This window comes from Lichtheimia ornata, assembly GCF_029851405.1.
Source record: "Lichtheimia ornata isolate CBS 291.66 chromosome Unknown scaffold00004, whole genome shotgun sequence".
Classification (NCBI taxonomy): Eukaryota; Fungi; Mucoromycota; class Mucoromycetes; order Mucorales; family Lichtheimiaceae; genus Lichtheimia; species Lichtheimia ornata.
In genome coordinates this window covers 221,437-249,355 of record NW_026695324.1, presented here as the reverse complement: position 1 = coordinate 249,355, position 27,919 = coordinate 221,437, and the positions used below count along the sequence as shown (strand labels likewise).

General features: G+C 43.3%; 5 protein-coding genes across 5 annotated transcripts; all 5 read right to left on the bottom strand.

Moving 5' to 3' along the window:
• Nucleotides 1-342: 342 nt before the first annotated feature.
• On the bottom strand, nucleotides 343-2,982 carry O0I10_001502 (uncharacterized protein; the record flags this gene model as incomplete). Its single annotated transcript, XM_058481597.1, has 14 exons — nucleotides 343-578; nucleotides 639-896; nucleotides 963-1,061; nucleotides 1,134-1,518; nucleotides 1,588-1,679; nucleotides 1,738-1,841; nucleotides 1,907-1,953; nucleotides 2,013-2,064; nucleotides 2,121-2,176; nucleotides 2,301-2,354; nucleotides 2,417-2,520; nucleotides 2,587-2,612; nucleotides 2,679-2,756; nucleotides 2,810-2,982. The coding sequence occupies 14 exons, from the start codon at nucleotides 2,980-2,982 to the stop codon at nucleotides 343-345; spliced, it is 1,764 nt and encodes a 587-aa protein (XP_058347454.1).
• A 672-nt stretch (nucleotides 2,983-3,654) lies between these two features.
• O0I10_001501 (uncharacterized protein) lies at nucleotides 3,655-5,656 on the bottom strand (the record flags this gene model as incomplete). The annotated part of the gene is made up of 5 exons (XM_058481596.1): nucleotides 3,655-4,038; nucleotides 4,091-4,227; nucleotides 4,282-4,519; nucleotides 4,586-4,609; nucleotides 4,682-5,656. 5 exons carry the CDS (start codon nucleotides 5,654-5,656, stop codon nucleotides 3,655-3,657), a joined length of 1,758 nt encoding a protein of 585 aa, XP_058347453.1.
• Nucleotides 5,657-13,547: 7,891 nt separating this feature from the next.
• On the bottom strand, nucleotides 13,548-22,556 carry O0I10_001500 (uncharacterized protein; the record flags this gene model as incomplete). Its single annotated transcript, XM_058481595.1, has 16 exons — nucleotides 13,548-13,809; nucleotides 13,874-14,786; nucleotides 14,844-15,504; nucleotides 15,565-15,845; nucleotides 15,898-16,723; nucleotides 16,780-17,560; nucleotides 17,616-18,046; nucleotides 18,104-18,403; nucleotides 18,469-18,702; nucleotides 18,762-19,910; nucleotides 19,984-20,955; nucleotides 21,018-21,313; nucleotides 21,385-22,156; nucleotides 22,220-22,302; nucleotides 22,373-22,436; nucleotides 22,503-22,556. The coding sequence occupies 16 exons, from the start codon at nucleotides 22,554-22,556 to the stop codon at nucleotides 13,548-13,550; spliced, it is 8,079 nt and encodes a 2,692-aa protein (XP_058347452.1).
• A 1,295-nt stretch (nucleotides 22,557-23,851) lies between these two features.
• On the bottom strand, nucleotides 23,852-24,749 carry O0I10_001499 (uncharacterized protein; the record flags this gene model as incomplete). The annotated part of the gene is made up of 3 exons (XM_058481594.1): nucleotides 23,852-24,132; nucleotides 24,192-24,356; nucleotides 24,608-24,749. 3 exons carry the CDS (start codon nucleotides 24,747-24,749, stop codon nucleotides 23,852-23,854), a joined length of 588 nt encoding a protein of 195 aa, XP_058347451.1.
• A 171-nt stretch (nucleotides 24,750-24,920) lies between these two features.
• Nucleotides 24,921-27,633, bottom strand: O0I10_001498 (uncharacterized protein; the record flags this gene model as incomplete). The annotated part of the gene is made up of 8 exons (XM_058481593.1): nucleotides 24,921-25,221; nucleotides 25,286-25,443; nucleotides 25,511-25,975; nucleotides 26,037-26,312; nucleotides 26,370-26,651; nucleotides 26,721-27,374; nucleotides 27,439-27,565; nucleotides 27,623-27,633. 8 exons carry the CDS (start codon nucleotides 27,631-27,633, stop codon nucleotides 24,921-24,923), a joined length of 2,274 nt encoding a protein of 757 aa, XP_058347450.1.
• Nucleotides 27,634-27,919: the final 286 nt, after the last annotated feature.

Sequence of the window (27,919 nt, the reverse complement as noted above, 5' to 3'; positions counted from 1 at the left end):
ATAATGTATGCATGATGTTGGTGGCGCTGATGGAATATGGAAGCCGCACCTGATAAATTGATGAGAACCTTAAATCCTGGGAGATGTCACCAGGCAGTGGGGAATTCATCAAGTAAGAATCAACTTTTTAAGAGGAAGCTGTATACTGTGTCATTGTTGTTAACGATTTCGTTGCGAGCATTACACATCCAAAAATGACCCCAAAAGCTACTCATTGTTGTCTTCTGCAGGTTATCCTATCATCTAGGCAGGTTTAACGGTTTTTATGTATAACAATGCTGGAAGTACAACATACACGTAACAAAAGAATTATATAACGTAGGAGGAGTGGTAGTAAATACATCATGATGGGGGAGTATCCTTACGACGTTCTCGCGTATCGATGGCTTGTTGGTTGTCCTCGCCCAATTTAGGCCTTGATGTATAAGCAGAATCCTCACTGTTCATGGATGAAGCATCAACAACAATTACGGCGTTTTCTTGTTTTTGCATGTCTGGCTCTTTATCACTACGAGATGGAGCTTGTTTCTTTGAGCTGAGTATGGAACGCTGCTTTGTAAACCATGAAAGTAAAAATGCTTGACATCAAGTCAGTATTTTGCAAAAGATCATCATCCTTGTAATCATGGGTGACAAACCTAATCCAACAAATCCAGAGCTGACATGCCATACGTCCTTCAAGGAATCCGCATAAGCTTGTTTTGCTGCCTCGATGTACTCGACCGGGAGAGTCCCATGGATTGTTTCAGGGGAATTAAGTATATCGCTGACATAGTCGAGAGGAATAGCAAGCGGGAGCCGTTTCTCAAGTCCCATCTTGAGAAGTGCATCAGCAACAGCAATACCCAAAGTACTTCCAACCAAACGCATAAAAGTGTTCAAGCCAACTATGACAGCTAGCAGCATAGCAGGTATGTAAGCTACCAACAATAATAACGTTTCATAAAGAAGAAGTTAGTTACCGATATCTCGCTTCTCAACCGACGCTTGAGCTGAAATGTTCGTTGATACAAATATGCATCCAAATCCAGCACCTCCAATGGCCACGGTTCCATAGATCTCTAATGACAATAATAAAAACATGATGAGCATGATAGCTTGGCGAGTTTGTTTTTGATGGTACAATAACTTACGACCCCAAATGGTATTGATATCTAATATACTCAACAACCCCATGCACGTGGCGATCAATGCAGATCCAAGAGATAACAGTATCTTGTATTTTCCAGTCATTGCAATGAACCTTCCCGAAGAAATGGAGGAAATTGATAACGTCAATTGCATAGGCAGCATCCGTACGCCTGACATGGTCGCCGAATTATCGCGCACCACTTGAAAGTAGATAGCCATATGGAAGTTCATTGATTGATAGCACAAGGCTACGAAGAAGGTAAACAGCAACAGTACAACTATTGTGCGATCCTTGAAGAGGCGTGGTGGAAGCACAGGTTCGCGAGCAACTTTGATTTCCACAAACACCAACAGCGCAATCAAGACGCCTGCTGCTACTAGTGGTACCTATTTACATTATGAAGAATAAGATTGCTGTTCTCCTTCCCTCTAGTAGTTCTTGTAACGTATACTCACAATAACAGCAACCAAACCCCATGTACGTATTTGGCCACCAAAATCAATGGCGAGTAAAAGTAATGTGGCGGCACCCAAAACCAAGGCACATCCTACACATCCTGGGCTTAGTGAAACTCTTGATGAAGCTATGGCATTGTAATGACATACCAGCAAAATCAATCCGCTTGATCCGTGTCTTGATATCTTGCTTTTCGGTCGCCAAAGATAAGAAAATGAGGACGAGTGCTATTGCTGCAACTCCAATGGGAATACTAGTAGCATGGGATTCAAAGGTGAGAATAATCCTTATAATCGATTTGCCAGGTACGCAACACACTTTATGAAGAAATTCCATCGCCAAGACACATGATCAGTAAAGGTTCCCTAATAGATGTGCCATTATTAGCATACTCGTTGTTTTTAACGCTAAGCATCATACTTACTCCCATGAGCGGACCAATTACGCTTGCTGAAGTGAAGACAACATTGACCAACCTACAGAGAATGAAATCAGCTACCTAATCAATGCACAAATCGTACATTAATCTTACGCTTGATAATTGCCCCGTTTTTCCAAAGGTATTATGTCGGCTATAATGATCATCACCTGAAGGTACGATAAGCCCAATAGTTCCATCACTATACTGCGTATCCATCATACCATCGAATTGATCTATAGCAGGATGTGAATAAGGTGCATAGAGCTTATTTCTCGGCTACATGATGCTTACCCCTGAAGCTCCGATTCCTTGGAATGCTCTGGACACGATTAGCCAAACCATTGACTATGTTGGATGATCGATGCTGGTAAGCTAGCAATGAAGAATGTTGTCAACAAGCGACATACCTGGGCTGTACCGCACAAGATGGATGCCAAGATAAATAAAGTGGTAGAAATGATCAGGATTGGTTTGCGACCAAAGATATCAGAAAACTTTGCAAGCAGTGGCTCTATCAGTCGAAAACCTACGTATTAGCTATAACCGGAAATGGGGAATCAAGGGCGTAACATCATACGGAAAGCAGTCTGCGTCAACATATAGCTACACATGTTCCCCATTAATAAGTTTGTATGTTCTAGCCATCCAATCGTATATGGTATTACTTACGCACTAGCTACCCAAACCGATAGGGTCATTGCTTGAAACTCGGATGCTATCCGTGGAAGGGACGTTGCCAGAATAGTTCTACAATAGCCGATTACTATAAATTTGATGGCTTCCTTCAAGCATCAACGTACATGTCGAGTACCGCAATGAACAGCGCAAGTTGCAATCCAAAGAATGGAAGGATCCTTGTAGTGAACAAATTCTTCTTTCGTTGCTGTTCCACGTCGTCGTTCGAACAAGGCTCTTCTTCGCACTTGCTGTTCTGGGACTCACTGACAACAATGTCGCCCGTATCTTTTTCCATATTTGATGCTGGAGTTCCTTTTTCCTTATCCGTCATGTTGAGCTGATTGTTAGAAAAATGAAAGAAAAGAGCCGAAAAGTTGATTTGCATACCTCTATTGCTTTCAAAGGTTCGGGTATCAAGTCGGTCGCCATATGCAGAGCATACATGCATAAATGGAAGGAGTTGTTAGCGATCAACCAGAGTGCTTTCTTGCCAAAAGTAAGGAGGTGGATGTTGTGAGGTGCATAGCATTGCATGAAAATGTGGCCCTGATGTGCATAATGCATGCAAGCCGCCATAGGCTGAAACGAATGTTGATGGATGCTGCCTGCGTATTCTCAAGTTATCGCGTGGTGGTGCATATAGTATGTAACAATATCATGATGGCAGTAGATGATGTCACAATCCTCCTGATAGTTGATTAAACATGGTGTGTAACAGGGATCAACAATAGAAAAAGTGCAGCATTGTGTTTTAAACCGAGTACGATAGTCTACTACCCCTGATCACAGTACAAGGGGGGATGATTTGCATATGTTGTAGATGGACGTATGATGCATGATGAAATGGTGCAATGTGTTGTTATATAATACAATTTTTGCTGCTTCATGCAAATGAACAAAGGCGTATATACAAGTGACGGATGATGGTATGCGGAAAAAAGGTGGAGATGTATGTAAGAAAATGCTGCTATCTTTGCCACAGCCATTTTGATATCCTTGTGAGAGTCGTGTCCTGCGGCGTCTTGGTATTCCCACTCCTGATGCTGCCATTCGAAGAGCCCATGTCCACCATATGTGCTGATCTCATTGATATAGAGCCGGTAAACGTTGAATGTTGCCGAGCTTGGCGTATGCTGCGTTGCTCCTCTTCGTAATAATACTCAATTGGCTGCTTGTAATAGGCAAAGTAGACCAGCAAATATAAGGCAATGATCATTCCCCAGCCGCCCACAATGATACATAATACTGCCAAAGGTCCCAGTAAACCTGCTGCATTCGTATCACTCAAGATGGCCACAAGCACCGATGTCCACAGGATGCAGCTGAACGATGCCGTCCGGAAAAAGTTAATCTATTGGCGTAATTGTAAGCAGGTGGGTTGAAAGGGCATGTAGTATTATTACCTTATCCACATAGCAAGGCCGAGTTTTGATGTTGTAACATATCATCGTCAGCAATATTGTAATAGATAGGATTGCCCGCATCCGGTTTCTGTTGGTGGTCGTTTCCACAAGTAGATATACAATTGTCAACAAGAGGCCTATAATGTCGTGTTAAAGGTGTCCACTCATGATTCCTTCGATTGTTTACGTACCCATGTTCTTTATAAATGCCACACTAATAGACTTGAAGGCAATTTCATTGTGCTCTGGAACACGCTCGTAGCTTGAAACAAAGATTGTCAAGAGAAAATAGGCCACCACATATCCAGCAAGCGACATCCACAGATACAGCTGTTGAGATATACTTGGAGAATAGCATCGTAATGACGTTGCAAAATCGTTGGTGCTGACATTGAGGGATTGACATGCTGCCGAGCTGACAAAGGTGGTCTACATCAAAGTGCTTAGTTACCTAGTACTTTGGCTATTCCTTCAATGACATCCACAATGACTTACGAGTAAAGGGATATAGAGCAGAGTCTAGTGGGAGAAAAATGGGATTGTCAGTTTCCATGGTGATGATGATTCATGCAGCGACATGTTTTCAATTACCGTAACAGGAATACACCAATAAACCCAGCGATTCGGGATCTTATAAGGTCGCCATGCATTGATGCCATTCACAAACACAGCAATGATCAACCCGAGGATAACAACAGCGTATACGGTCCACAACGAGTATGTATACCATGTAGGCGTTCGCATATCAGGCATAAATCCACCCACGTTCATGATGATGCTGACAAACTCGAAAAAGCGTAGCTGATTATTCCTTTGTTGCTCGTCGTCGCTCCCTGCTCCCTCATTGCTGAACGAATTGACAGTGATAAGGTCACGTAACGGAAACGCCAACAGTTGAAAGAACTCAATGATGAGGATAGCAATCTGGACCCAGTTGGACCACATTCGTGCATTCCAATCGTCGAAGCGCGTCTTGTATACAGCATGCATATGGGCGTCAGTGCTGCCAAAGAGTTCCTTGCGTTCCTTGTAGTAGCATCTTTGGCGAGTGATGAGATACAAATTGATACTGAGAACAAAGACGAAAAGGGCAGCTTGTAGAATGCGACTAGTGTTGGTGTCGTTGGAGGATGCAGCGTTCGTGGTGGTTCCAATGAGAATGGCGAGAGCAACGACGATGGCAACCAGGAATGCAAAGGAGAGCAAGTGATAGAGCTTGTATGTAAGAATGCGACGATGTTCGTGAGAAATGGGTTGTCGATGGCGTCTCCATAAGGCGATGGCGAGTGTCAAGAGAGGAAGATGAAATACAGTGGCGACCTGCTGTCTGAAATTCTCGACCAGCTGATCAATCTCCTTTTGGTCTTCGAGTTCTTTATCACGTCTTTGTTGTGGAGGAACCTTGTGCCATCGAGTAATCCAAAAATAAAAGATGAAGGAAGCAACAATAATGAAAATGACAGAAAAGAAAAGGATAATGGATGCAAGATCGTTTGATTGTCGATCGGAATTATCTTGGAGCTGGTATGTGGCAAAGCCAATCGAGTTATTGGCAGCATCTCCCATCGGTTATCGAGTAAGCACTTTTACAAGAAGTGTAATCAGACGTCGTTCTATTATATAATAAAGAGATGGAGTGGAAAGAGGATGAAAGAGAATTGCTCTAGTACGCTTTGGAAATCGGTCTGATGTTCATTCGAATAATGACTCCTCATTGCCATTCTTGGAAATGTGTTTTGGTCTGCCTAGTACTTAATGTGCACCATGCAACGCCTGTTATCAATGTTTATTTACATATTATACACCCGTGTTATAAGTCTCAACGCTTTACAAATGAGCCCAGCATCGTGTGTCCTCTTTTCATCCAGCTTGACGTTACCTAGATCGTACTCTGGCATGGATTGACAACAAAATCAAGTAGTGGTGGTACACGAGATTGCTACTTCTCCTAATGTGAGATTCATGATTCAACAACAATAACATCAAATCCAATGACGATATAAGACTGCATGAAGCGTTAGATATAAAATTGGGTTTCTTGTATTGCAAGAAGGTCGAACCGTGTTGACAGCAGCAGAGAATGACCATCGACGTCAAGCCTGATAGCCTTTTGGGATCACAAGATGCTTTTGGAAGCGGTGATCATTGCTGGAATATCAACCATGCCAAGTTTGATTGAGCAATCTTGGGTGATCTTCTTATTGGGTGGGAGTAGGTATGCAAAGTGGAGGGCCTTTTTGTTAAGGACAACATCAAGCATACAAGAAAAAAGGTTGCTTCGGAATGGATTGATGAGTAAAAGGCTGATGCTGGGGACCCGGTGGTAGTAAGGCAATGGCTGTAGTTGGATCATCATTATCATGTAAAGTGTAAAATGGCACACACCCTTTTGCTATACGTGAGGATCATTTCTTTTATTTACGTGTACCTATTGTCTATCATGAGGGTGATGATGACGATGGGTGGATGGTGTGTGTGTGGGGGGGGGTCATTGAGTGGCCTCAGTGTAATAGCAGTAAGGGGATTTAAACTTGGGGGACTGTAGCTCCACGACTTGAGACAACGCTTTCTCTTCTCTTTCTCCCTCCTCTACTTTTACCCCATTCACGACATCTCGATCAAGGTAATGTATTATAGAAGAGTGCTCTTGTTGGCTGTGAGGTGTTAATGTAGTTCTGAACATGCATTGTCAGGGAGAGTGAGTGTGTCCAAGTGCTGAGGAATGAGCGTGGTTGGTGGTTGATTGTTGCCATGGGCGACATGGTTGCTTCCTCTTGTTCGTTGCTATTCCCCTTTACGCTTGGTGTCAACAGGTACATTCAGAGCCCAATGTTGCAGCTGAACTTGTTCCATTGACGTGTTAGCTTGTATAGAGGGCAAGTTTGGTCTCAAGACGTTGGCTGGTTTGGCGTTTTGTTTCGGCTGAACTATACTACACCATGGTTTTCGGTTTCCAGTAACCAACAACAACGGGTCTTTGTGTATATGGAAAAGGCAAGTACAATGAAACAAACAATGAAATGGGTGTTTATTGTGTGTGTGCTAATAATGAATTGAATAGATTTCTTTGGTCAGGCAATGCAACTTGGGGCATCATCATCATCTCTTTGGGTTCAAGTCCCAGCCTGTATCGAGTGGTCGATGACGATGGGTTTTTGGAAGAGCACGGTCATCGTGTTGAGGTAAAAGGGGATTTGCAACAGCCTGTGAATGTGTTGAACCAACACGCTCTTCTCGTGATAGGCTCGTTCTTTCCCTTTGAGGATTTCTTTTCATGAGGTGGGAAAATGATTGGAAGGATTGGGGATCATTCTTTCTTTGGAGAGGATGAATGAGGACAACGATGAGCCTTGACTCTACGTAAGTGATGTCCTTCCTTGCCATGGATCGAACTGGCCTTGCGTGATTCGTGCAGTGCTTTCTCAAGAACAAGGGATCGCCCGACGTTGCTCGTATGGTGGTGATTTGGTTTGTGAATTCCTTCTGATTTGCTTTCTTCCTTAGAGAGGATCGCCTAACGGTATACCAAATCGTCTAACTTGCCTGCTTTCTTATTTGTAGAGACGACGATTACGATGATTACCACATTCACAACAATGACGATTACGATGATCACCCCATCTACAACAATGACAATGATGACGACAACGAGATTCAAAAGGAAGCCTGCAAGATCCCATTCTTTTCAACTTGTGTGTTTTTGGATGTTGGTGTGACGGATGAGGTTGACGACTGCTGGTGACGAGTACGAGTACGAATGATGACGGAGGACGACTACGACGATGGTGGTGGCAATGTACAGTACATAGCAAGATAGCTAGATGGAATAAAGCATTGTTTATTTATTACACGCTTGTTGTTGAGGTTGCTAGCTTGTGGATTACATACTATTGCTTCCAAGATGGAATAATAAAGGTGGTCCGGTTATCGATCATGCAAGAAGTACATGGCTTTTGTAATACAATAAGGAGGAGTGGGAAGTGGGATGAGCTTGAGAAGAGAAAAGGTGAAGAGATCCCTCCATTGAGCTTCAGGATGAGTGACTCATTCAATATGTATACGTATCTTTTTACATATACAAATTAGTTTATGCAGCTCGACTTTCTTCTACATGCAAATGTGATGCATACCTTGACACACCTTCATTATTGGATGCTGTTTACTTACGTATCTTCACAAAAGGCAATCATCATCATCCATTTGTGTAGCAACCTGTCAAGGACGTGTCTGTGTAACCATCACGTGCCGTTTCACTCAGCTCTTCATCTTTCCGTTAATGCAGCCGACACCGTCCACTAGGAAAAAGCAACTCCATCACGCTTACAGCATAGTGAAAACATGAAGACAGCCATATCTCCAAACTTTACAATGAAACGTGGGGTTTTGAATAGAGCAATGTGCTCGGCTTGGCCAACAGCACCTTGTGTGAAAGTTTCGCGTTCAATGTCGCAACTAGCCCAAAAAATATTTTTTGGTCGTCGTCGTCGAAAAGGTCGACCCCCAGATCCAGTTTGGCTGGTGGCGACATTGTGAAATCTGGGATTGGCAAGCTTGATCGTGAACCTTGCACCCAAGGTGCAGTTGACCAAGCCGGGCACATTGCTCTAATAAAAACCTCACGTTTGATTGTAAAGTTCGGAGATACAGGCGCCTTTACGTTTGTAAGCGTGATGCTATATGAAAAGTGGTCTTTGTTCATTGCCAAGTAGCTAGACCCTGGAGAGCCAAAGATGCAGAAGGACCTCTTTGGGTAACTCAGCTAAAAAGTCAGGACTTCAGGGACAATGCATGACAGGTACGCAACCCTCACTTTTATGTCATACATTGGCAGCTAATAGCCACTTTTGTGCATTCCCAACTTTTTTGCATTCTATTGTAGGTGGACGATGCTCCTGCTCTAGACATTCATTTCCATGATTAAAGTAGGTTGATCCGAGCTGATTTGGTTGAGTTACGCTCACACAAGATTACATCGGTTGAGCTACATCGAGCGTGCTCTATGTCCAGAGTGATGTAATATCTCTTTGACCGTAGCTCAGTCAAATCAGCTCGGATCAACCTACTTTAATCATGGAAATGAATGTCTAGAGCAGGGGCATCGTTCCCATGCAGTGGATCTCGCAACAATGGTGATTGGATAAAAGTGGCCGTTAGCTAGCAATACATGCCTGTTCCTAGATGATCCGTAAAGTAATTATACATTGACCCTTTCATTCATGCAAACGCAGCTGTGTTACACAACACGACCCTCTGCATTAGATGAGATTATCAAAAATATTTTAAGAAGGTGATATTGAAAGTGTGAAATCTGCTGTGTGTAGTTACACATTGCTGTTACATGGTTCAGTTTTTTTTTCCTTTTCACGTTTCATTGTAAAGTTTAAGATACAAAATTTTTATGTTGTAAGCTTTTTTTTTTGATGCTAAAGTAAGAAGAATGTCTTTTGCTCATTGTCAAGTAGGTGGATTCCTGGGGCAGAAAGAGTGAAAGGTAAGATGCAGACTTTGAAAATTCTTGTGTCATTGGGCATTTGGAAGTCAGATCAATGCATGAGCAATACATACTATGATGGTTATTATAAAACTTAAAAAAGGCAATGCAGCCAATTTCAATTGCCTCTTTTGTTGCCAAAATACGTTGCATGTAAACGATTTTAAACAGCCCAACATTTCCATCATTCAACTTTCTTGATCCGAGCTGATTTGGCTGAGCTACGCTTGAACAGCAAATACGAAAATTAATGAATCGCAGACCCTGCGAATGTCTCCGTCTTTCAAACTTTTGGACGCTCCCACACAAAATTTTCAAATGAAGCGTGATGTCTTTATTAGAAAAAGTTGATTAGCATGCTCGAGAGCACCCTTCTGACCAATTTTCAAGTTGGAGGTGGGCAACTTCGGGGTGGTGGGCCGTCCGCTCTTTTGTTGTTCCCGTCATCACTTTGGACAACCCCGCATTTTAAATCTTCACAATGAAGCCTGCGACTTTTAAATGAATGAAGTTGATCAGCATGTCCCAGCGAACCTTCTGACAAAGTTTCACGTTCGAAATGGGGAACCCCAAGGTAATGTATATTGTTTCGATAAATCATGAATCTGGGGCTGACCTCCTTTCCGACCTCCATAGTAAATCCCACATTGCACCCACCCATTCCACATTTTCAAATGACACATGAGGTCTTTTTTAGATCAACGTGATCAGCATGTCCCAGATCACCTTGTGTGAAAGTTTCAGGCGCGAGATGGGCAATCTCAATATCACGGTTTGGATGTATAGTGTTCATGCATTTATACAAGTGGTATCCGACCTATTAATTTCCACTCCTTCCACTCACACAACTTCTTGTCTCTTCCTCCCATTCTCAACTGTTTCCCCATTCAAGTATACAACTACAACCTGCGAACGATTGTCCTGCTTCAACCCATCATGTCAATCCTACAACTACCTTGATTCATTTGTCTTTGGCTGAATGGCATGTCCATGGCGTGTGCATCCCACTCCAACACTCGCGTTTCTTGACACTTCAACTTCTCTTGTACTATACTCGAACACAACCAATCGTACGTAACAGCATTCATTCCAGCAATTGCTACTAGCAAGGATCTTCACTCCATCGTCTCAAACAGCGTTCTTTACTTGCACCAGCCTGCCTTGCAGCCTTCTTTATGTGACCAACTGGCAGCCATGTGTATAGAAGTAACTTTATTTACGTGTGGCAACTTGCTTCGACATATGCGGATCCCTATGGATGGTGCCATACCAGCTATCAACTATTGTGCGCCATACGATCATTCTTCTCCTGGTTGAGTTGTGATAGGAAATGACCAACGAAGTGGTTGACCAACAGCCGGATGCAAAAGGAAGTATGTCAGCGAGCGATCAAAGGAGTTCTTTCTATCAGCATGTTGAATAGCAATGGCTATGGATGAATGGATGGATGGATGCAATCATTCGCAGTGATAGGGGATCTTGAAATGTCGTCAGCAGGAAGGAAGGATCACGTTGCGTGGATACGTACGGCTGAGGAGGAGGATGGATTGGATGGCATGGATCAGAGGGCTTCTATCTTTGACGGAAGGCGGTTTGCTGGTATGGATGATATTGGAATATGGAGTCAAGGCACGCACAGCAATCAGTTTGCAACCATGGATGACGATGTTTATGACGACAGCAACCAAGGATACAATGATACAACAATGATACCCGCTGATTCTATGTGATCCACTTGGCTGGTTTCTTGAATGAAAGGGAGGAAGGATTTTGAATGTGGAGAGCGAGATTGGATTATCAAAGCATTGTATCATGGTGCGTTGTTCCTTTTGTGGCATTTCTCAGCGGGCTGTACACAGGTTTAAATAGACGCTTTTGCTTTCAAAGATAATAAACCCATAGCAATGATACCCAACAATAGTCCCTCGCGCTTGATTGTAAAATTATGAGATACATGACCACATACTATGCTTCAATCGTGATGCTATATGAAAGATGTCTTTGTCCATTGCCAAGTAGCTAAAGATGCAGAACGACGACTTGTTTTTGCAACATTAGCCGAGAGTGTCGAATCTCTTTTGGTATTTGCTTGTCGATGCCATATTGCTAAACGTGTCCAGATATATGAGTGCTCTGTATCAGCATTTAGGCATTGAAGGTGTGGTAAATCCTTTTGATCCAACATAGCTTGTAAAACAGTAATGGATCAACATGTACGTATATAGAAGGTGCAGTGGTACATGGCGTCGCTGTTAGCTGCACATCTCTCCGCATCGGCGTCGGCATGATAGCTTCGTGCCACATTAGGAGGTGTCAGTTTGCATGATTGTCATTGACAACACAATTTTACTTCCCCTTCTACTTGCCCACATGTACAAGAAAGAACGGCGTCTTTAGGCAGAGATTAGGCTGTAAAACGCGCGACGCGAAACGCGCTGAGTATAAAAGGAAATTGGACGAAAAAGCGCGAAAAAAAGCACGTAAAAAAAACCACGCTGGGATTCAAAAATTTGCGCGTTTGAAAGAGCGCTCTTTTTCTTATAAAACAGAGCCCTTTTCCTCTGAGGCGCAGTATCCTCCTTTCTCTTGCCCGGTAAGTTTTCTTTTGTTCATTCATCTCTTGGTGCTGTGTACTCATGTAAGTTTGTTTTAGAACAAGTTGATTGGAGTGGCCTGCACAGGGGGTTTTTTTCCTCAGCCTTTGCCGCGTAACAAAGCGAGGTTTTTTCCCCCTTCTTCGTTACCCCTCCGCCTGAAAGTATTCATGTTGCGCTGGTCGTGTTCATGGATGCTCTTGGGTCGTAGCATGACTGGATGTTATCCGCTAAGCGTGTTCTGGTCATTGTTGCAGGAGTGGAGTATGTATATGCCTTGCTCCTTGTGAGGTTGGCATGAGAGTTCCTTTACCTCGCAGTTGACAGGGTGTAAGGTTACGCTAGCGCAACAGACGTGAAGCGGTTCCCCTTCTGCAATGAGGAAAGATGAGGCGCCGTCTGCTGGAGTGTTGCGTTATACCAGCAGTTCTGGTTGCCGACCAAAATTATGAAATGATAATGATAGTAGTATTAGAAGGGGGTACTAGTATTAGAAGGTGGTGATAGTATTAGAAGGTGTCCCTTAGTAATAGATCACCCACTTTCCCTTGTTTACTGTAATGAAGATAACATCCTCTTGTATGCTAATAAATGTACCCCTCCACTTGTTCTTATTACAATGTATTCTACGTTTATTGCTATCATTGTATGCATGCATCTCGATGATCTATGTCTATCTTGGTAATCTTGGTAACCTATGGAGACAGCGTGAATGAAGCCATGGCAACCAATAACTAAGTTGATGGGAACAGGTGTTAACGATCCTATTGCACGATGAGCACATGGGCATTCAACCTCACCTCACCTCTCGAACCAGAATGCTGACGTGGTTTTCAAGGACACAAGTACAAGCACAGTGAGGAATGGGAGTACACAATCAAGGTTGCAAGGATCCTACTGACATGGAGGCACCGATCAGCAGCACCTTTGATCATGGAAGCTCGAGAAGAATGCTGTCAAAAGATATAGTGGCACAGGTCTGCTGGTTGTTTCTATGGCAGCAAATGTGAAGACGATGGTTGCAGAGTAGGTAGAGGCATTGTTTCTTACACGCATGGGCTTTGCTAGCTTATCCCTTTCTTGCTTGCTTGTGGATTATGATTGTACTTAGGCACCTTTCAAGTTGACCATGGTATGTTTAAAGCCAAAATTGATCACTGCACCCGAAAGTATTTTGTTTGACGTGTGGTTCATTTACCACCTCCAATCCACATCACGTATTGCTTGATGATGATACTCTTTATAATCCTTTTTTGTCACCGTCCCCGATTCCGCATGTATAGATACATCCTCTTTGTATATTATTCATTAGTACAAATATACTTTAATGCAAGAAGAGAGAATGATTAATGGATTGTGGATGAAATGTAAACTACTCTGTAATTTTCTCGAGCAATCTACTAGCTAATTGGGCGCTGACAACAGTGTTACCCCTGGCTGCACCAAAAGTGGGATCTGCTAGTGCTGGAAAACCTAGCTCCTCTAGGTATGCTTTTTGAGTTCTTCGATTGGACGAATAGGTGAAGGCAGGCTCTGAACACGCCGTTACAAGGATATTCTTGACTGCATCGATCACAGCATAATTTTGGCCGCTGACAACAATTTGGTTCATCTTTGGTAAGAGGGACTCATAGCTGAAACGACACATTTACGTTAGCAAGGGGAGCTCGATCCTTGAATATCATAGTGAGTACTTACACAAGAGCAAAGACTTCGGGAATGGAGACAGCAGCTTCAGCCAAAAAGCTGTATAAGAATAAACGTTCGGATTCGTTTTCTGCCGAGTTGAGCAATGTGACGAGTAACGATACCAATAGCAGAGCGGTCGTATTATCGGGGATCTCGAGTGTATCAAAGATACGCACATAGGTAGAGCCAAATTCAATCGTGTCCAAATCGATATCATTGATGCCTGCAAGACGTAGTAATTCACGTAGAGCGTTGTTCTTTGCTGCTAGTGGTAATAAGCCTGCCAAGTAACCAAGCGTGCGTGCCTCGACCACATTTTGTTCCACCGATCGCTTGCAATCAATTTCCAAAAAGGCTGTCAAACATTGGAATACCACATCCTTGGAGTTGCTATGTTGAATACCCTTCAATAATACACCTGCCACGGCAAACGAGAAATGAGTGTCAAAGCTGACGCCACATGCATTATCGAGCTCTTTGGCAACATCTCCAAGTGGGTGTCGAGCATCCATCAATACATCCACCAAGGCTCTCTTTGCGAATAGCTTGTGTGCATCCAGTGCACGTAGTACGGATTGTAAAAATTCGACAGCTGGAGAAAATATAGCTGGATGCCGCATATGCACCAATGCAATGGCGAGCCAAAAGAGAGATCGTAGATATCGAGAATCCGCAGGCAGGTTGTCAATCACATTGCTGAGACACATCATGATGCTCACAATCAAATTCGAGTCGCTCTCGTTGAAGATGGCTAATGCACCACGTAAGGCTACGAGGATTTGGTATATAAGGTCATCATCCACTTCATCTTGTGCGAGGCATCCAAGTACAACAAACGATCGAGGTTGTATTGCGGGATTGAATTGGAAAGCCGTGCTTGCAACTAACCCCATCCATCGAGCTCGCCACATGTTGGCAACATCTACATGCAATGATTTGTTAGACACGTTGTTGCCAAAACCATTCCTTTCCATCTTACCTATTGAAGGGGCTCCAATGCTAAGAGCATCCAATAAGAGTCGAACAATGCTTTCAAGTGATGATAGGTTGACAGTATCTGCAACATCGGTCATGGTCTCTTGAGTGATAGTGAATGCATTAGCATGCGGCTTGGTAAGACCGAAATACACCCTATTCTTGCTGTCGCACACGTCATTCAAGACAAAATGAAGCTTTTTGATGTTGTCATCCGATTGTGGCATGCTAGTGCATAAGGTATGGATCATGTTCACAACGAGCTCATGGACTGAAGCGCGTACAAGCGTAGGACCAGTGCCAACCAAAAGAGAAACAACATGGAAGATCTCTGGTAAATATGGCTTCCCTGGACCAATGTTGTTGAATGAGAGCATCAGCACAAAACGAAGAATAACAGCAATATCGGTCCATGATGGATGTTCTGTCAAGCTGCGGCATGGACGTAAAGAAGTATGTTGTATCACTCGCCGTAATCGACTGATCACTTTGCCTCTTACAGAAATGCTTGACATTGTCACAATCGTATCTGCCATCACTTCAGCTTGAGGAGAGCCAATGCCATGCTCAACGGAGTACTGAATAAACGCATCGATAATAGGGTTGACCATCTCGTCCACTTCACCAAGCGTTTTCCAAATCTTGGCTTGTACGTGCTTGTATATCTATGCGAGGATACTATTGTTACCTCATGAACGTGTATGGAAAGGGGGTATACAACTTACATCTGCTCTTGAAGTTGTGAGCTCAATTAGCAGTCGAAGAACGTCCTTGGTCTTTGAAAGCTGCTTGTTGTTGTCATCGGGAGTGCTTCGGGTATACAGTGCCAAGTTGCGTAGCCAAGGTGCCATGTAATCCAAACACAAGTGACGCATCAGTTCATTGGACTTGCTGAAACCAACAAGGCATTCGTTCAAAAACTCGAGTGTGAGGTGTTGCTCGGTCGTTGATAGGCTTTCGCTAATGTTGACAATAAAATCGGTGCTGTTTGCAGGAATACACAAATCTTGTATGATAGCGTTAGTACTTTTGCATATCCAAACGCATTCCCAAGTTACCTTTTGCATTCAAAAGCTGGTTCCCAATATCAAATCGAAATGTCAAGCTTAGTGCATACAATAAATTGTAAGCTGCTAAGCGCAAGCTTGGATCCTCGCTTCCAATGTTGAGTAACGACATGTTGAGAAGACGACCAGGGACATCATTGGGACGTAGTGCGCGCTCATTCAAACCTCCTGGTTTTGATGCTTCATATCGATTCTTGTTGTATCTCAAGAGAGCAAGGATAGCATCGCGTTTGGAAGCTGATAGCACCATTGTGGATTTTCCACGATCGTATTTAATGACGAGTTCACCACCATGGTCTTGTTTAGAGTTGGCAAGGGTCATCATATCATCAATTTCAGAGACATGATATACGTCATTGTAAATCGTGTGAAAGTTGTTGTACAGCTCTTGCTTGCGAACAGTGATGATTTGTATATGCTCTTGTCCAATCTTGAGTGTCACGGGTATCGATGATGCTTTCAGGCTCAAGCGTGTCACTGGAAAGAAAGTCGTGCTTGGTGCCTTTTCAAGATCAATGGTCTCTTTTGGCAAGTGGACCTCCGATGGAGCAATATTCTCATAGAGCTCTGACAACGTAACATAAAATTGTGCTCTCTTGATGAGTTTGTTGATCAGCTGTCGTGGAAATTTGGAAACGTGGCGTTGCAGGAACGTATTTGGATTGTAAAAGTGAAGGGCAACCAGATAATCATTCATCTCGCTGAATATGAGCTGAAAGAACTGCGTGAGCCAGTGTGGTTGGAGTTCACATGTAGGGCTGAAGCGCGTGCAATCAAACACAAATTCGAATGGGCGGTTTAGGTAAGGCTCCATCACCTATCATTATACCTTAAGTATACTTGTCATACATGTAATTCGATATAAAAACTCACTCTGAGCATGTAGTAGACGAGAAGCTCGGAATCCGTTTTCTCACTGTCGATATTGCGAGTGATGTAATAAAACACAGGCCGTCCGCCACGTGATGTTCCAGCCTGGTAAAAGATATTCCTCGAGCTGATGGATGATACGTCTCGGTGGCTATTACGTCGAATGAACTCGTTGTAATGATGATTGCTTTTGCCGATAGCATAGTTGCGTGATAATGTCAAATCAGTCTCATTCAAGTCATTGGGTCGACCAAGTTGTGCAATGATTGTCGATAGTCGATCAATAGTCTTTTTCCACTCCAATAAGGATTGGGTATCATTGGAACCACCCTTGGACTTTCGTGCTGCCAACTCTCTGCTCATACGCTCCATATTCTCGTAAAGATAGCGATGCAACTTCATGTATCCTTTTTGATCCATGCGAACAGCACCAGTGATCTTTTGATCCGCTTCACGTGCGACGGTCGAAATCTCACGCAAAAAGTTGGTCACCTTGTAAATGTTGTCGGTCAAAAAGTCATTCAGCACAATCATATGCGTCTCCTTGGCACCAAATAAAACATTGTTGGCGAGGTTTTGCATGACACGTGTTGCTTGTAGCTGTAGCTTTCGTACGTTCTTGTTACGTGGCGTAGCCTGCTTTGAGAATCCCGAATTTTCAGGCGTGACAACGGCAGGTCCAAAAAGACGCAAGAAAACAAATCCACCAACAGCCGTATTCTTTGACTCAGCATAGCGCTTGAAAACGGCATCACCAATCATGGCAAGTTCTTCCCGGAATGCTCTATACCTTTAAATTAGTATCATTGTTGAAGAATAATTGCATGCTGTTGACTTACGGAGGTGCATTATCAGCCGAGGAACAAATGGCATTGAGTAAAATCTCAGTCGCACGGATAACATTTTGCTTGTTCTTTGATAAGCTTTCATCAGGTCCCATCTTTTGAGGATCAAGCTCCCAAGTAATCTGGTCGTCAGGTAATGCGTTGATCGCTTCCATGGCTGGTTGCAACGTGAGACGCACGTAATCGACACAAACAGATTTGGCAAATGCTGACAACAATCTTGTTGCCATGGTCGTGCTTCGGAAGAGAGTGGCTTCTTGCTCAGTCGACATTATCTCTTTATCAATGGCAGCCTTGAGAAGAGGTGTCACCTTGTTACGAGACTCAAAAGCAGTAAGCAACGTCTCTGCCACGCTTGCAGAATCCGTAGATGGGCACACATCGCATAAAACCATCACCACATCAATATCCGCATCAACAAGCACCTATAAAATAGCACATCGTTAGACATCAAATCTTCACTCGATATATAATAAACATACATCCACCAGCTTCTCATAGCGATCGGTCATCACATTCTCTGCTAATGTCTCAAACTCTGTGCCTTGGTTCAGGATATTGGTAAGCACTTGCATGAATGCTGTACGGGTGCGCGAATCTTCATGGTATCCCATAGCAAGCGAGTACTTCAAGCCAGCATCAACATTTGCACTGAGAAGATTGGACATGGCCAAAATGGTAAGATCTTTCAATGGTGCCCAATCTTGATAGCTCTCGGTCACTTTGGCAGGCGTCAAGACCTCCTTGTTATTCTTCACCACTGCGGCACTCGTCAATTCCATCTAAATCAAAAGTAAGCAAATGTTAAACGCAACAACCGATATCATCCCACATTGAAAAAGCGTACCTCGCTCATACGACACCGATTCAGTAGTTTCAAAAAGAAGGTGAAGTACTTGTAAAAGAGCCGGCTCTTGTTTTGATTGCTATCTGCATCACGCACAGGCTGTGTACTCTGTAGGGGAAGCTGATGCAATATTGCCACGATTGCTTTCATGCATGCTTGGTCCAAATCCTTGTGTGCCTTATCGCTTTGACCGATATCGGATAATCCATAATAGCCTGCCTTGGCATTCGTCTTCTATCTCACGCATTAGAAAGGTAACGAAGAGGAGTGCATGAGAGCAAATGATAACATACCAATGAAAAATCACTCGTCCATTCGACTATTTGCTCCAAGAGCTTGTTCCTTAATCGCATCTCATCTCGTATAACAATCTGCTCCTTCTTTTGCATCAATGCTTCCACAAGATGGCACATCTTAATCTTTATCCGCAAGGTACTGTAATTGCTCGGTAACTTGTTGATGTAGCGTGCAAATTGATCGATAAGCGTGCTGAAATCGATGTTGAGTAAACAATCTCCAGGGTCAACGAGTCGATCCAAAATAAGCTTGAGAATCAACACCGTTTGTTCCACAAAGAGCGTGCTGCGTGGATTGCATAAAGCTTCACCATTGGAATCAAAACATCGGATCATTTGTTGCTCGAGGTATTGAAAGAGAATAGCATAAAGTGTAGGTGATAGGTCGGCGCCGAGAATCTCCTTGACACCTTCTCGTATGAATACATTGTCGGATATCACAAGGCTGACCATTTCAGCAATAAAGGCTTCAACTAAAGCAGCTGGCTCACTAGGTGCAGATACGCGTCGTGGATCACCTTTGTTTTCGGGTATATCTGATGTCAAGCAGCAACCACCCAACGCAGCCAAGAATCCCGTATAGTTTTGCCACAAGGTCTGCTTTTCATCATCGAATTCAATGCGATTGACAGTAGGAGTGATAGGTTTCATTGATGCGGAAGATGTACTTGCTGTTGTCGGTGCTGAGAGCTTACTTTTGCCGGCCTTTTTGCTAACGGGTGATACAAGATCAACGCTCGTGTCCTCGCTCGCTGTTTCATCGCTCAATCGATTCATCAATTGGGTCAAGACCTTCCATCGTTTCCAAACTTCTTCCCATGCTGCCAGGTTTCCAGGTGTATGATGGGTGATTAAACGCATGTATTTTCTGATACGTTTTTGCTGCACTTTACGTCCAAGGAATACGGAATCCTCCAATGCCAAATCGGTATACACTGGCAGGTTTGATATAAGCGTAATGTGATTTTGTTGTGGTTCCTCCTCATCATCCACAAGCCGTGCTTCATCGCAAAGGTATCCAAGCGTCTTGATAGAATCGGAGCATATGTCAGGCTTGGCCCAACATAGAGACACCAGCAATGCGATCTCCAATGCCACCGAAGCTTGTAATCGTTCACGCGCATCCGAGCCTTCCGAAGCACGCTCCTACATGTATACCCAATATCCATTATTCACTCACTCTAAGTCTTTTCATCTCACTACTTTCAATTCATCTTACCTGATTTTCACGTAAAAAGTCGTTCCTTGTTAAGAACAATCTCATCAACAAATCAAGTATCGAGTGTAATCCATCCTCATCATTCTTGATATCCAATATCTGCTTGGCCAAAATAAACACCACTTTGGATGAGATACGCCAAAAATTGATCATGATGCGTTGCTCGGATCCCCAATGAATGATATTCTCTGCCAGATGTAGCTTTGCTAAGCATTCTCCCGCCAATTGTCGAATGCCTTGATCGGAATGTTGAAACAAGTTTGCCATACTTGTCATGATAGCACCATTATCCTCAGCTGGATCAGTGTCGTTACCCAACAATGCCAAAAGTGGATCCGCACGGAATAAGCGAAGCAAATCTTCCAGTAATTCCAATCGACCTTGCGTTGTGATATTCTTACGCTTATCCATCCCAATCTTTCTTGATCCCATAGAAGGTGTCAGCCATGGTGATGCGCTGCCAACATCTTCCACAAATTCCGATGTCATTGTTTGCAAGGACAGCTTCCTCAAGTATGAACAAATCGACTTGTACATGGATGGTAGTGATGGATTCCAAGGGAGTCGATTCTCTTCACGAGCGATATCAAGACATGCTTTGACAAGAGCAAGCTTATAATCAAGTGGGGAATTGTCATCGAGACACTGAGGGACCAGCTGCTGCAGCGTGTTATCAGGATCCAATCTTAAACGTGCCAAGAGGTAATCGGTAACCAAGACCAAGCGGTTGATCACGTAACCATGGCTTGCTGTGGATGCCGAAGCGTCGGTAGCCATGGTGCTGCTACGGGTAATATCCCATACTTTTTCTTGCAAATCATCCTCAATATCAGCAGCGATATGGCGTAACACGCTGTCATCCGTTGGTGGAACATAGGTTGCTGCCTTGCATAAATCCACGTAGCACATGGCTGCAATGTCCGCTGTCTTTGACGTGCGTAATGATTTGCGAAGCGTGCCCAAAAAGGTCGTCTATACCAAAAAAACGCCATTCAATACAATTGCTTTCCATGTTTCCCTCTCTCTAAACTTACTCTTCGATTTTGTGATGATGAATTATCAAGGTAGGCTTGTAATAAGAGATCCTGGGAGAGCACCAAAAGGATTGTTTGCAAAGGCCATAGGATAGCTTTCTCTCTTGGGTTGTTGGCATTGGAGCTGCACATGTCAAATAGATTCTCGGATCCGCTCAATAAACGATTGTCGCTGGTGCACACTTCTGCAAACTGATTAGGGTATGTCTCGATCCATCTCCAAATAGCTCGTCGCATCATCTTTGCAAACAGCAATTTGCCTTGTCGTTTCATGTGCAAAAAGTAGGGGCTCAATTCTATATATAAAAGAATTGGGATGAGTATGATGATGATGATGATGATGGCCTTTTCGAAGCGTTATTATTACCTGACAGTACGGTATGCACACGTTGTCTTGTTAGGCAACTGCATTCGAGTAAACGGATCTCTGGAGGATTAATCTCGGAGCCTTCGCCCATGGCACCCAAGATGTGCACGGCATTCTTAATTTTGGCGTAATAAATAGACCAATTGCTAGCACTGACATAATAGAGGACGCGGCCAGCCGTTTTGTAAATGTCCATCGTCAGCGATAGCACCTTGGGATCGACATTGAATGTGCTGATAAGGATATCGAGAGGGTAATCGGAAGGTGTTGAAGTTTGCTGATCTATATGCTCTTCCACCAAATGTGCTTGATTCAGAAAACGTCCCACGAGCGCCAAAAGAAAGGTGACCAAAGCTTCATCCAATGGAGGTGGATCCATCAATTCACCTGATTTTGTTGTTGCCGTATCATCTTGACCCTCTTTCGCTTGTTCTCCATCTTCATCATCTTCTTCATTATCATCCTCGCTGCTCTCCTCGATACGTGATGCTGCTGCTACATTGCCTGATGAATGATTGGGTCGTGTATAACTTGGTGTCACAGGTGCTTGTAAAAACTCTGTTTCAGTAGAATCCACGGCTCCCGTAGCATTCGCCGCAACCAGTGCCTCAATTGATTGTGTTGCAGCCATCATTTTTCGTTTGGACGCGAATCGATGTGTTTTCCAATGATGTTGCATGCAAGCTGATAATAATCGAAGGACAAACAATTGCGATTGTAGTACATCAAGAGGAACGTGTTGTTCAAACGTCGGCGAGGGTGATTGATAGTTCTACCCGAAAAAGGAGAATTAGAGGGATGGTGTTCCTTTATAATTCATCATCCAGATTGTTACCTTGGATACGTTTTCAAGCACAGTAGCAAGAGCATTGGCAATCGTGGAAAGCTTATATTGAGAGAGTTCAATGATAGCAGCGACTTTTTATCGAAGCAGCATAGAGACATGTGGATGAGATTGATGATCGTCAAAGAAGTGTATGTGCTGTACCTGTTTGCTGAACAATAGGATTATGTTCCAAGCTTTCTATCTTCCTTCCACTGTTGATCGGTAGCTAGAACGGCATGCGTTAATTCAATGTCAATGGCAACAGAAAACGTCCCGAGAAACGCCAACGTACTCGCACAGCGACACGATTGATTAAGCTGAGGATGAGTTTGGTATTGGAGCGCATAATAGCTGATGACTGGATACGGTCGTTGATAGTATTATGGTCGCAAGTAAAGCTTCATGTAGCCAATGGCTAATAAAAGGAGAGAGTGATGGGATTGTCAATGGAACATTCACCTTCGCGAGGAGGTGAGGAGAAAAATAAGAAAGAAAAGAGCAGAGGAAAAGGAAGCCTTAAGAGAGAGAAAAGAGAGAGCCAATCTTAAAGGGGGGAGTAGACACAAGGCAAGGATCTTCCTGTTTTGTATTCCGCTGACGTTATTCATTATGTACTCTTGCTCTCTCTTTCTCTCTATCCCCCACATCTCCTGTTTATCGGATAAGCATAATAAAGGATAGTGCAATTCATTCTTATCTCCCATTCTCACACCTTATCTGACATTTTGTGGTCGCTGCTTATTGTTGTATGAGTAATTTAATGCGGAGAGCGTTTCAACATCTATGCCGACAAGACCATCCCACGATAATCCTGTCAAAGAAACATCATTAAGACTTCTTGGCTCCGATCTGGCAAACCGGAATTTTGTCATCTGGGGATGAGATTAAGAATAAGCACACGTTGCACATTTTTTGGCTCTTGTATTACTACGATGATGTAATCCAAGTCATACACAATGGTACTTGGGTGATACAGGTTGTTCGCGGGGATCAATACGCGATATAAAACATCTCCGTTGCACTTGGAGATGCGATGTTCGAAGGCCATTGTCCTTATCGCGCATCTTTTCATATACAAAGTTTAGCACGTTACTCAATAAGCAAAAAGTACATGATTCGGCTCTCACCCTTTATCTACGCTAATAGTAAGCACCCTCGGTTACGCACATGTAGGCAACAAGTCGAAAGATCTTTGACTCTGGATACGTTCAAAAATTTTTGAAAGTATCAGTGATGATCTAGCTAACGGATCAAGGATCTACTTCTACTAACGAACCTGCATCTCGTTCCTAAAAGATAAAAGATTTCCAGGACACAGAACCCCATGTCGTCGTACATATTGGTACTCAAGATCGACCGACACGAAATGTGGTTGTACAACATGATGATTGAGGGAGGTCTTTTTTACTTCAAGGAATAGTAACCCATGCTCAGCGTTTTGCCTGGATTAGCGAAATCATCCTTGACATCGATACGAGATGACCGATATCCATCAACCTCCTTCATTAGGTCAACAATAAGCTTTTGCCAATCATTTTGAATCACTCGTTGACATTACTACACTTTTATCATCACATCAATCCTCACTGGTAAATCACAACATAGCATTCATTCATGGTTCTTATATTTGAAAATGACATTCTACATAAGAACAAGGCATGTTTGGTGATGTTTTGACTTGCTCATAGCAGCACGGAAACTTGGTGTATCCAATGTGTCTCGTCGGTTTGCTTCCCATTTGCATTGATCCAAGTTGCAGCTCACAGTCTTCATTGTCAAGTATACGTCAAGCAGGTTGTCCACATTCTCAGTCAGTGCGGCGAATTCCTTCAATGAAGATGGCAAAGTAACAGTACACAGCTCAGCTACTACATAAAGCCCTTCATCATAGAGTGTTTCAACATAAAATGTCACCTTGCACCCTAAAAGCAGATGTCATATTAATATGTATACGACAACACCATATCGTTAAATTCCTTACCAATGACATGAAATAATAAAATTTTGTCCGCTTTATGCACATCAATGTTATCTTTGCCGAAGACGCATAAGCGCACCAAGTCGATCGCAGCACTTCGGTTATCCACATTGCAAGGTTTGACTTCTCCGAAAACTCTAGCTCTGATGAAGCATGTACTTATGTCACCTACAAAGGAGTCTCAATTTTCCCAACAGACTGAGGTTGCCTTTTGCCTACAAATGTACAAGGCATCCTTTTAATAACGTTTATCAACATATAAACGATGATAAAACCTACCCCAAAGGATCCATCAAGGAGCACAGCCGAATGGATGAGCACTTCAAATAGTAAAGCAATGAAGTGGGCTACATAATAGATGAATGCATCATGAGTACCATCATTTTGGGGATTACCTAAGGACTATCCTTGACACTTACCAAAGGCCATTGATGATGATGTGCGTACAAGTAGGAAGAAAGGGCGTACGATAGCATTGATGACAGCAGCCTTGCTTATATGTGATTGGGCGTGGGAATTGCTGCCATGATGGATCGAACTGATAAAGTGGTCAAGCACCATGGAGCACTGAGTCAAAGTGATGGAAAAGTAATGGTTGATAAATTTGTAGGTGACATAAGTATGTCCTAAAATGATGATTGATGGAGGGCATTTTTACTTCAAGGAATAACAATTAACGTTCATGTAAGAATTATGTACATATGCTTCAATGAAAAACGATCAAGGGGGAATCTACTCTAACATCTCATGGTCATTATCGCCATCCAGATCCACCTTCCGCTTCTTGTTGACTCGTCCACCCAAGCGTTCTTCTTTTGCGTAGCTTCGACCCGTCTTTTCTCTTAATGCATCCACACCTTCATCATCCTTAGCCCAATCAAGCACCAAGTGACGGCCGTACAAGTGAATGTTGCCCATAGATTCAAATACGTTCTTCGCTTCTTGCTTGGTTGTGAATTCCATAAATGCAAAACCACGATGACCACCATTGAATTTCTTTGGCGCACGAAGCGATTTGAGTTGACCATATGCACTACAAAGCGGTGCGTTAGCTGCCATATGCATAACAACGGAGTACAAGAGAATAATAGGCTTACCTAAATAATTCACGCAATTCTTTTTCTGTTGCTTCAAATGGAACGTTGTGTACCACAAGCTTCGTAGATTCGGCTTTTTTGATGTTCTTCTTGGTGGATCCCGAGGGGTTGCTATGAGAGAACTTGAGCTGCAACGCATGATCATCGAGATTATAACCCTACAACAATGAAACTTTAATACTTGTTCATGCATATCCCTTCCCCCTTCCCATAAGCTTTACATACCTGCATGGCATTCAATGCTTTTTGTGCACTCGCTTTGCTATCAAATTCCACAAAACCATAACCCATGCTCAGCGTTTTGCCTGGATTAGCGAAATCATTCTTGACATTGATACGAGATGACCGGTATCCCTCGAGTCCAGAGAACACCTTGCGCAATGCTTCAGGCGTAGTGCTAAAGTTCAAATTCTTGACGAACAAAGTAGCCACATCGGAGTCATCGGTATCAGGTGTGCTTTCAATCAAGTCGGCACCGCTTATTGTCGTTTTGGCTGTGGACTTGTCTTTCTTATCGCCTGCCACTGTAACTTCTGAAGTCTTCTCCTTGAACAAGCCAACAGGTGCCTTCTCGAGATAAATGAGCGTGTCCTTATATCTTCGGTATGCTAATGCCTTGAATGCAGCGCGTGCTTCACTTGGTTCAATGAATTCTACCACACCCATGGTCTGTGCTGGTGGCACCAAAACCTATACAATGAAATGAATACATGCTAAAATGAAAAAGAACCCCGTACAACCATGCACCTACCCGACCCAAATCGCCATATTTGCCAAACAGCTCGCGCAAATCATCTTCGGATGTACCAAAGGGCGTGTTCTTGACAAGGATAATGGTGTCGCTGCGTTCTTTCTTTCCAAATGAATCCAACACAATGCCATGCTTTTCAAAGAACTCCTTTGTCTCGTTCACCAAGTTGGTTTCAGCCAATGCTAAGCGAACAGCCATGTTGCTCGAATTAGGATCCAACACCTCTCCCTTGCTCAAACCAAGACGATCGGCAATAGCTCCAGTAACAGCATCGCTCTATTGTAACCATTTCCATTAAATCTTCATCATCCATTTTCCCAAAAATAAACTTACACTCATGTAAAGCGTACTCCAATTGAAATCACTACCAGCAAGATTCTTACGCTTGGCCTCTTTTTCTCGCTTGACTTTGCTAAGCTTAGCACCATTGGGACCAAGAATTTCCTGTTCTGGTGCCTGAGGTTTCTCTTTGGCCGGGATGATGTGCATAAGACGTCCTTGGAAGAACTTCATATCTTGTTCCTGATACGCTTTAATAGCATGCTCCGGGAGAAGGAAACCAATGTATGCATAACCCTTGGGTCTCTTTGTATCCTTGGAAACAGGGAGATTGACCTAAAGCAATCCATTGTTATTATCACATCACCTTTTTTTTACCATGTTCATCCTGCCAATTCAACTTACTTCAGACAATGGACCATATTGAGAAAAGAGATCCTTAAGATCAGCTTCGGTGCAGGTATAAGTAAGGTTGCGAACAAAGAGACGACCCGTATCTTCAATTTGATCAATGGCTGCATCCTTGTCTTGTTCATTGTTGTTGCGATGTTCATTGTCATAATCGACATCCATGGCTTCAGGCTCGTGTGTTGATTTGCTGGATCTGCCATGTGATCTTTGTCCTCCCATGGAAACACCATCATCGCCAAGTTGCTCATCATCATCATCTGATCCTTCATCACCATCATCCTCGTCCTTTGGTTTCTTTGCAGGAAGATCCTCATACAAGTCATCATCCGAATCGGCAGCAATTTTGATATTCTCTTCTGCATTGCCATCCTTTCCACCTTTAAGCACACCGGTATCGTCATTAGCCCACGTCTTTCCTTTGGATCGAGATGTCATGACATCCAAAAACTCCTGCAACTTGGGATCGTTTTCAGCTGCTGCAAGCTTATTGACATGCTGGTCTTTGAGTCGTTGTTGCTCCTTGAAGGCATCCGTTTCCTCAACTTGATAATCATCCTTATTCTTGGCTGATGCACCATGTTTACGTTCATAGGCGGATGAACCTTCTGTGTGTCTACTCCAGGGACGTGGTAGAGCTTCGGATCGATACTAATATCACATTTGGTTTAATGACTCGGTTGATGGCTTCGTTTGATATATCCAATCCACTTACAGGAAGAGCCTTTTCGACAACGATACGAGATGTGTTGATGTAGGTGTTGTTAAAGTATTCCAAAGCTGCCTGTGCCTCGCTCTCAGTGCGATAGCCGATAAATCCAAAACGACGTGATACACCTTGGCTATGGACAATGAGTAAGCCTTGTGTTCTCTCTCTCTCCCATGTACCCATTACTTACGCCGTCTTCATGAGCTTGGCATCGGTTACCTGGCCCTTGGCAGCAAAGTGCTCACGAAAGTCTTCCTCAGAAAGCAACTTTGGCAAGTTCTTTACAATGAGACGAGACCTAATTGACTCGGGTGAATGGAACTGTACGAGTTGAATGGACGTAAACAGGGTCGATCTTACATGTTGCAGGAGGATCGGATACCGAGATCAGAAAAGAACTGAAAGGGAGAAAAAAAACTATGCACTTCGCGGCTTATTTTGGTGGGTCGGATTTGGGTGGATACGGGTCCGCTGCTGTTTCTCTCTT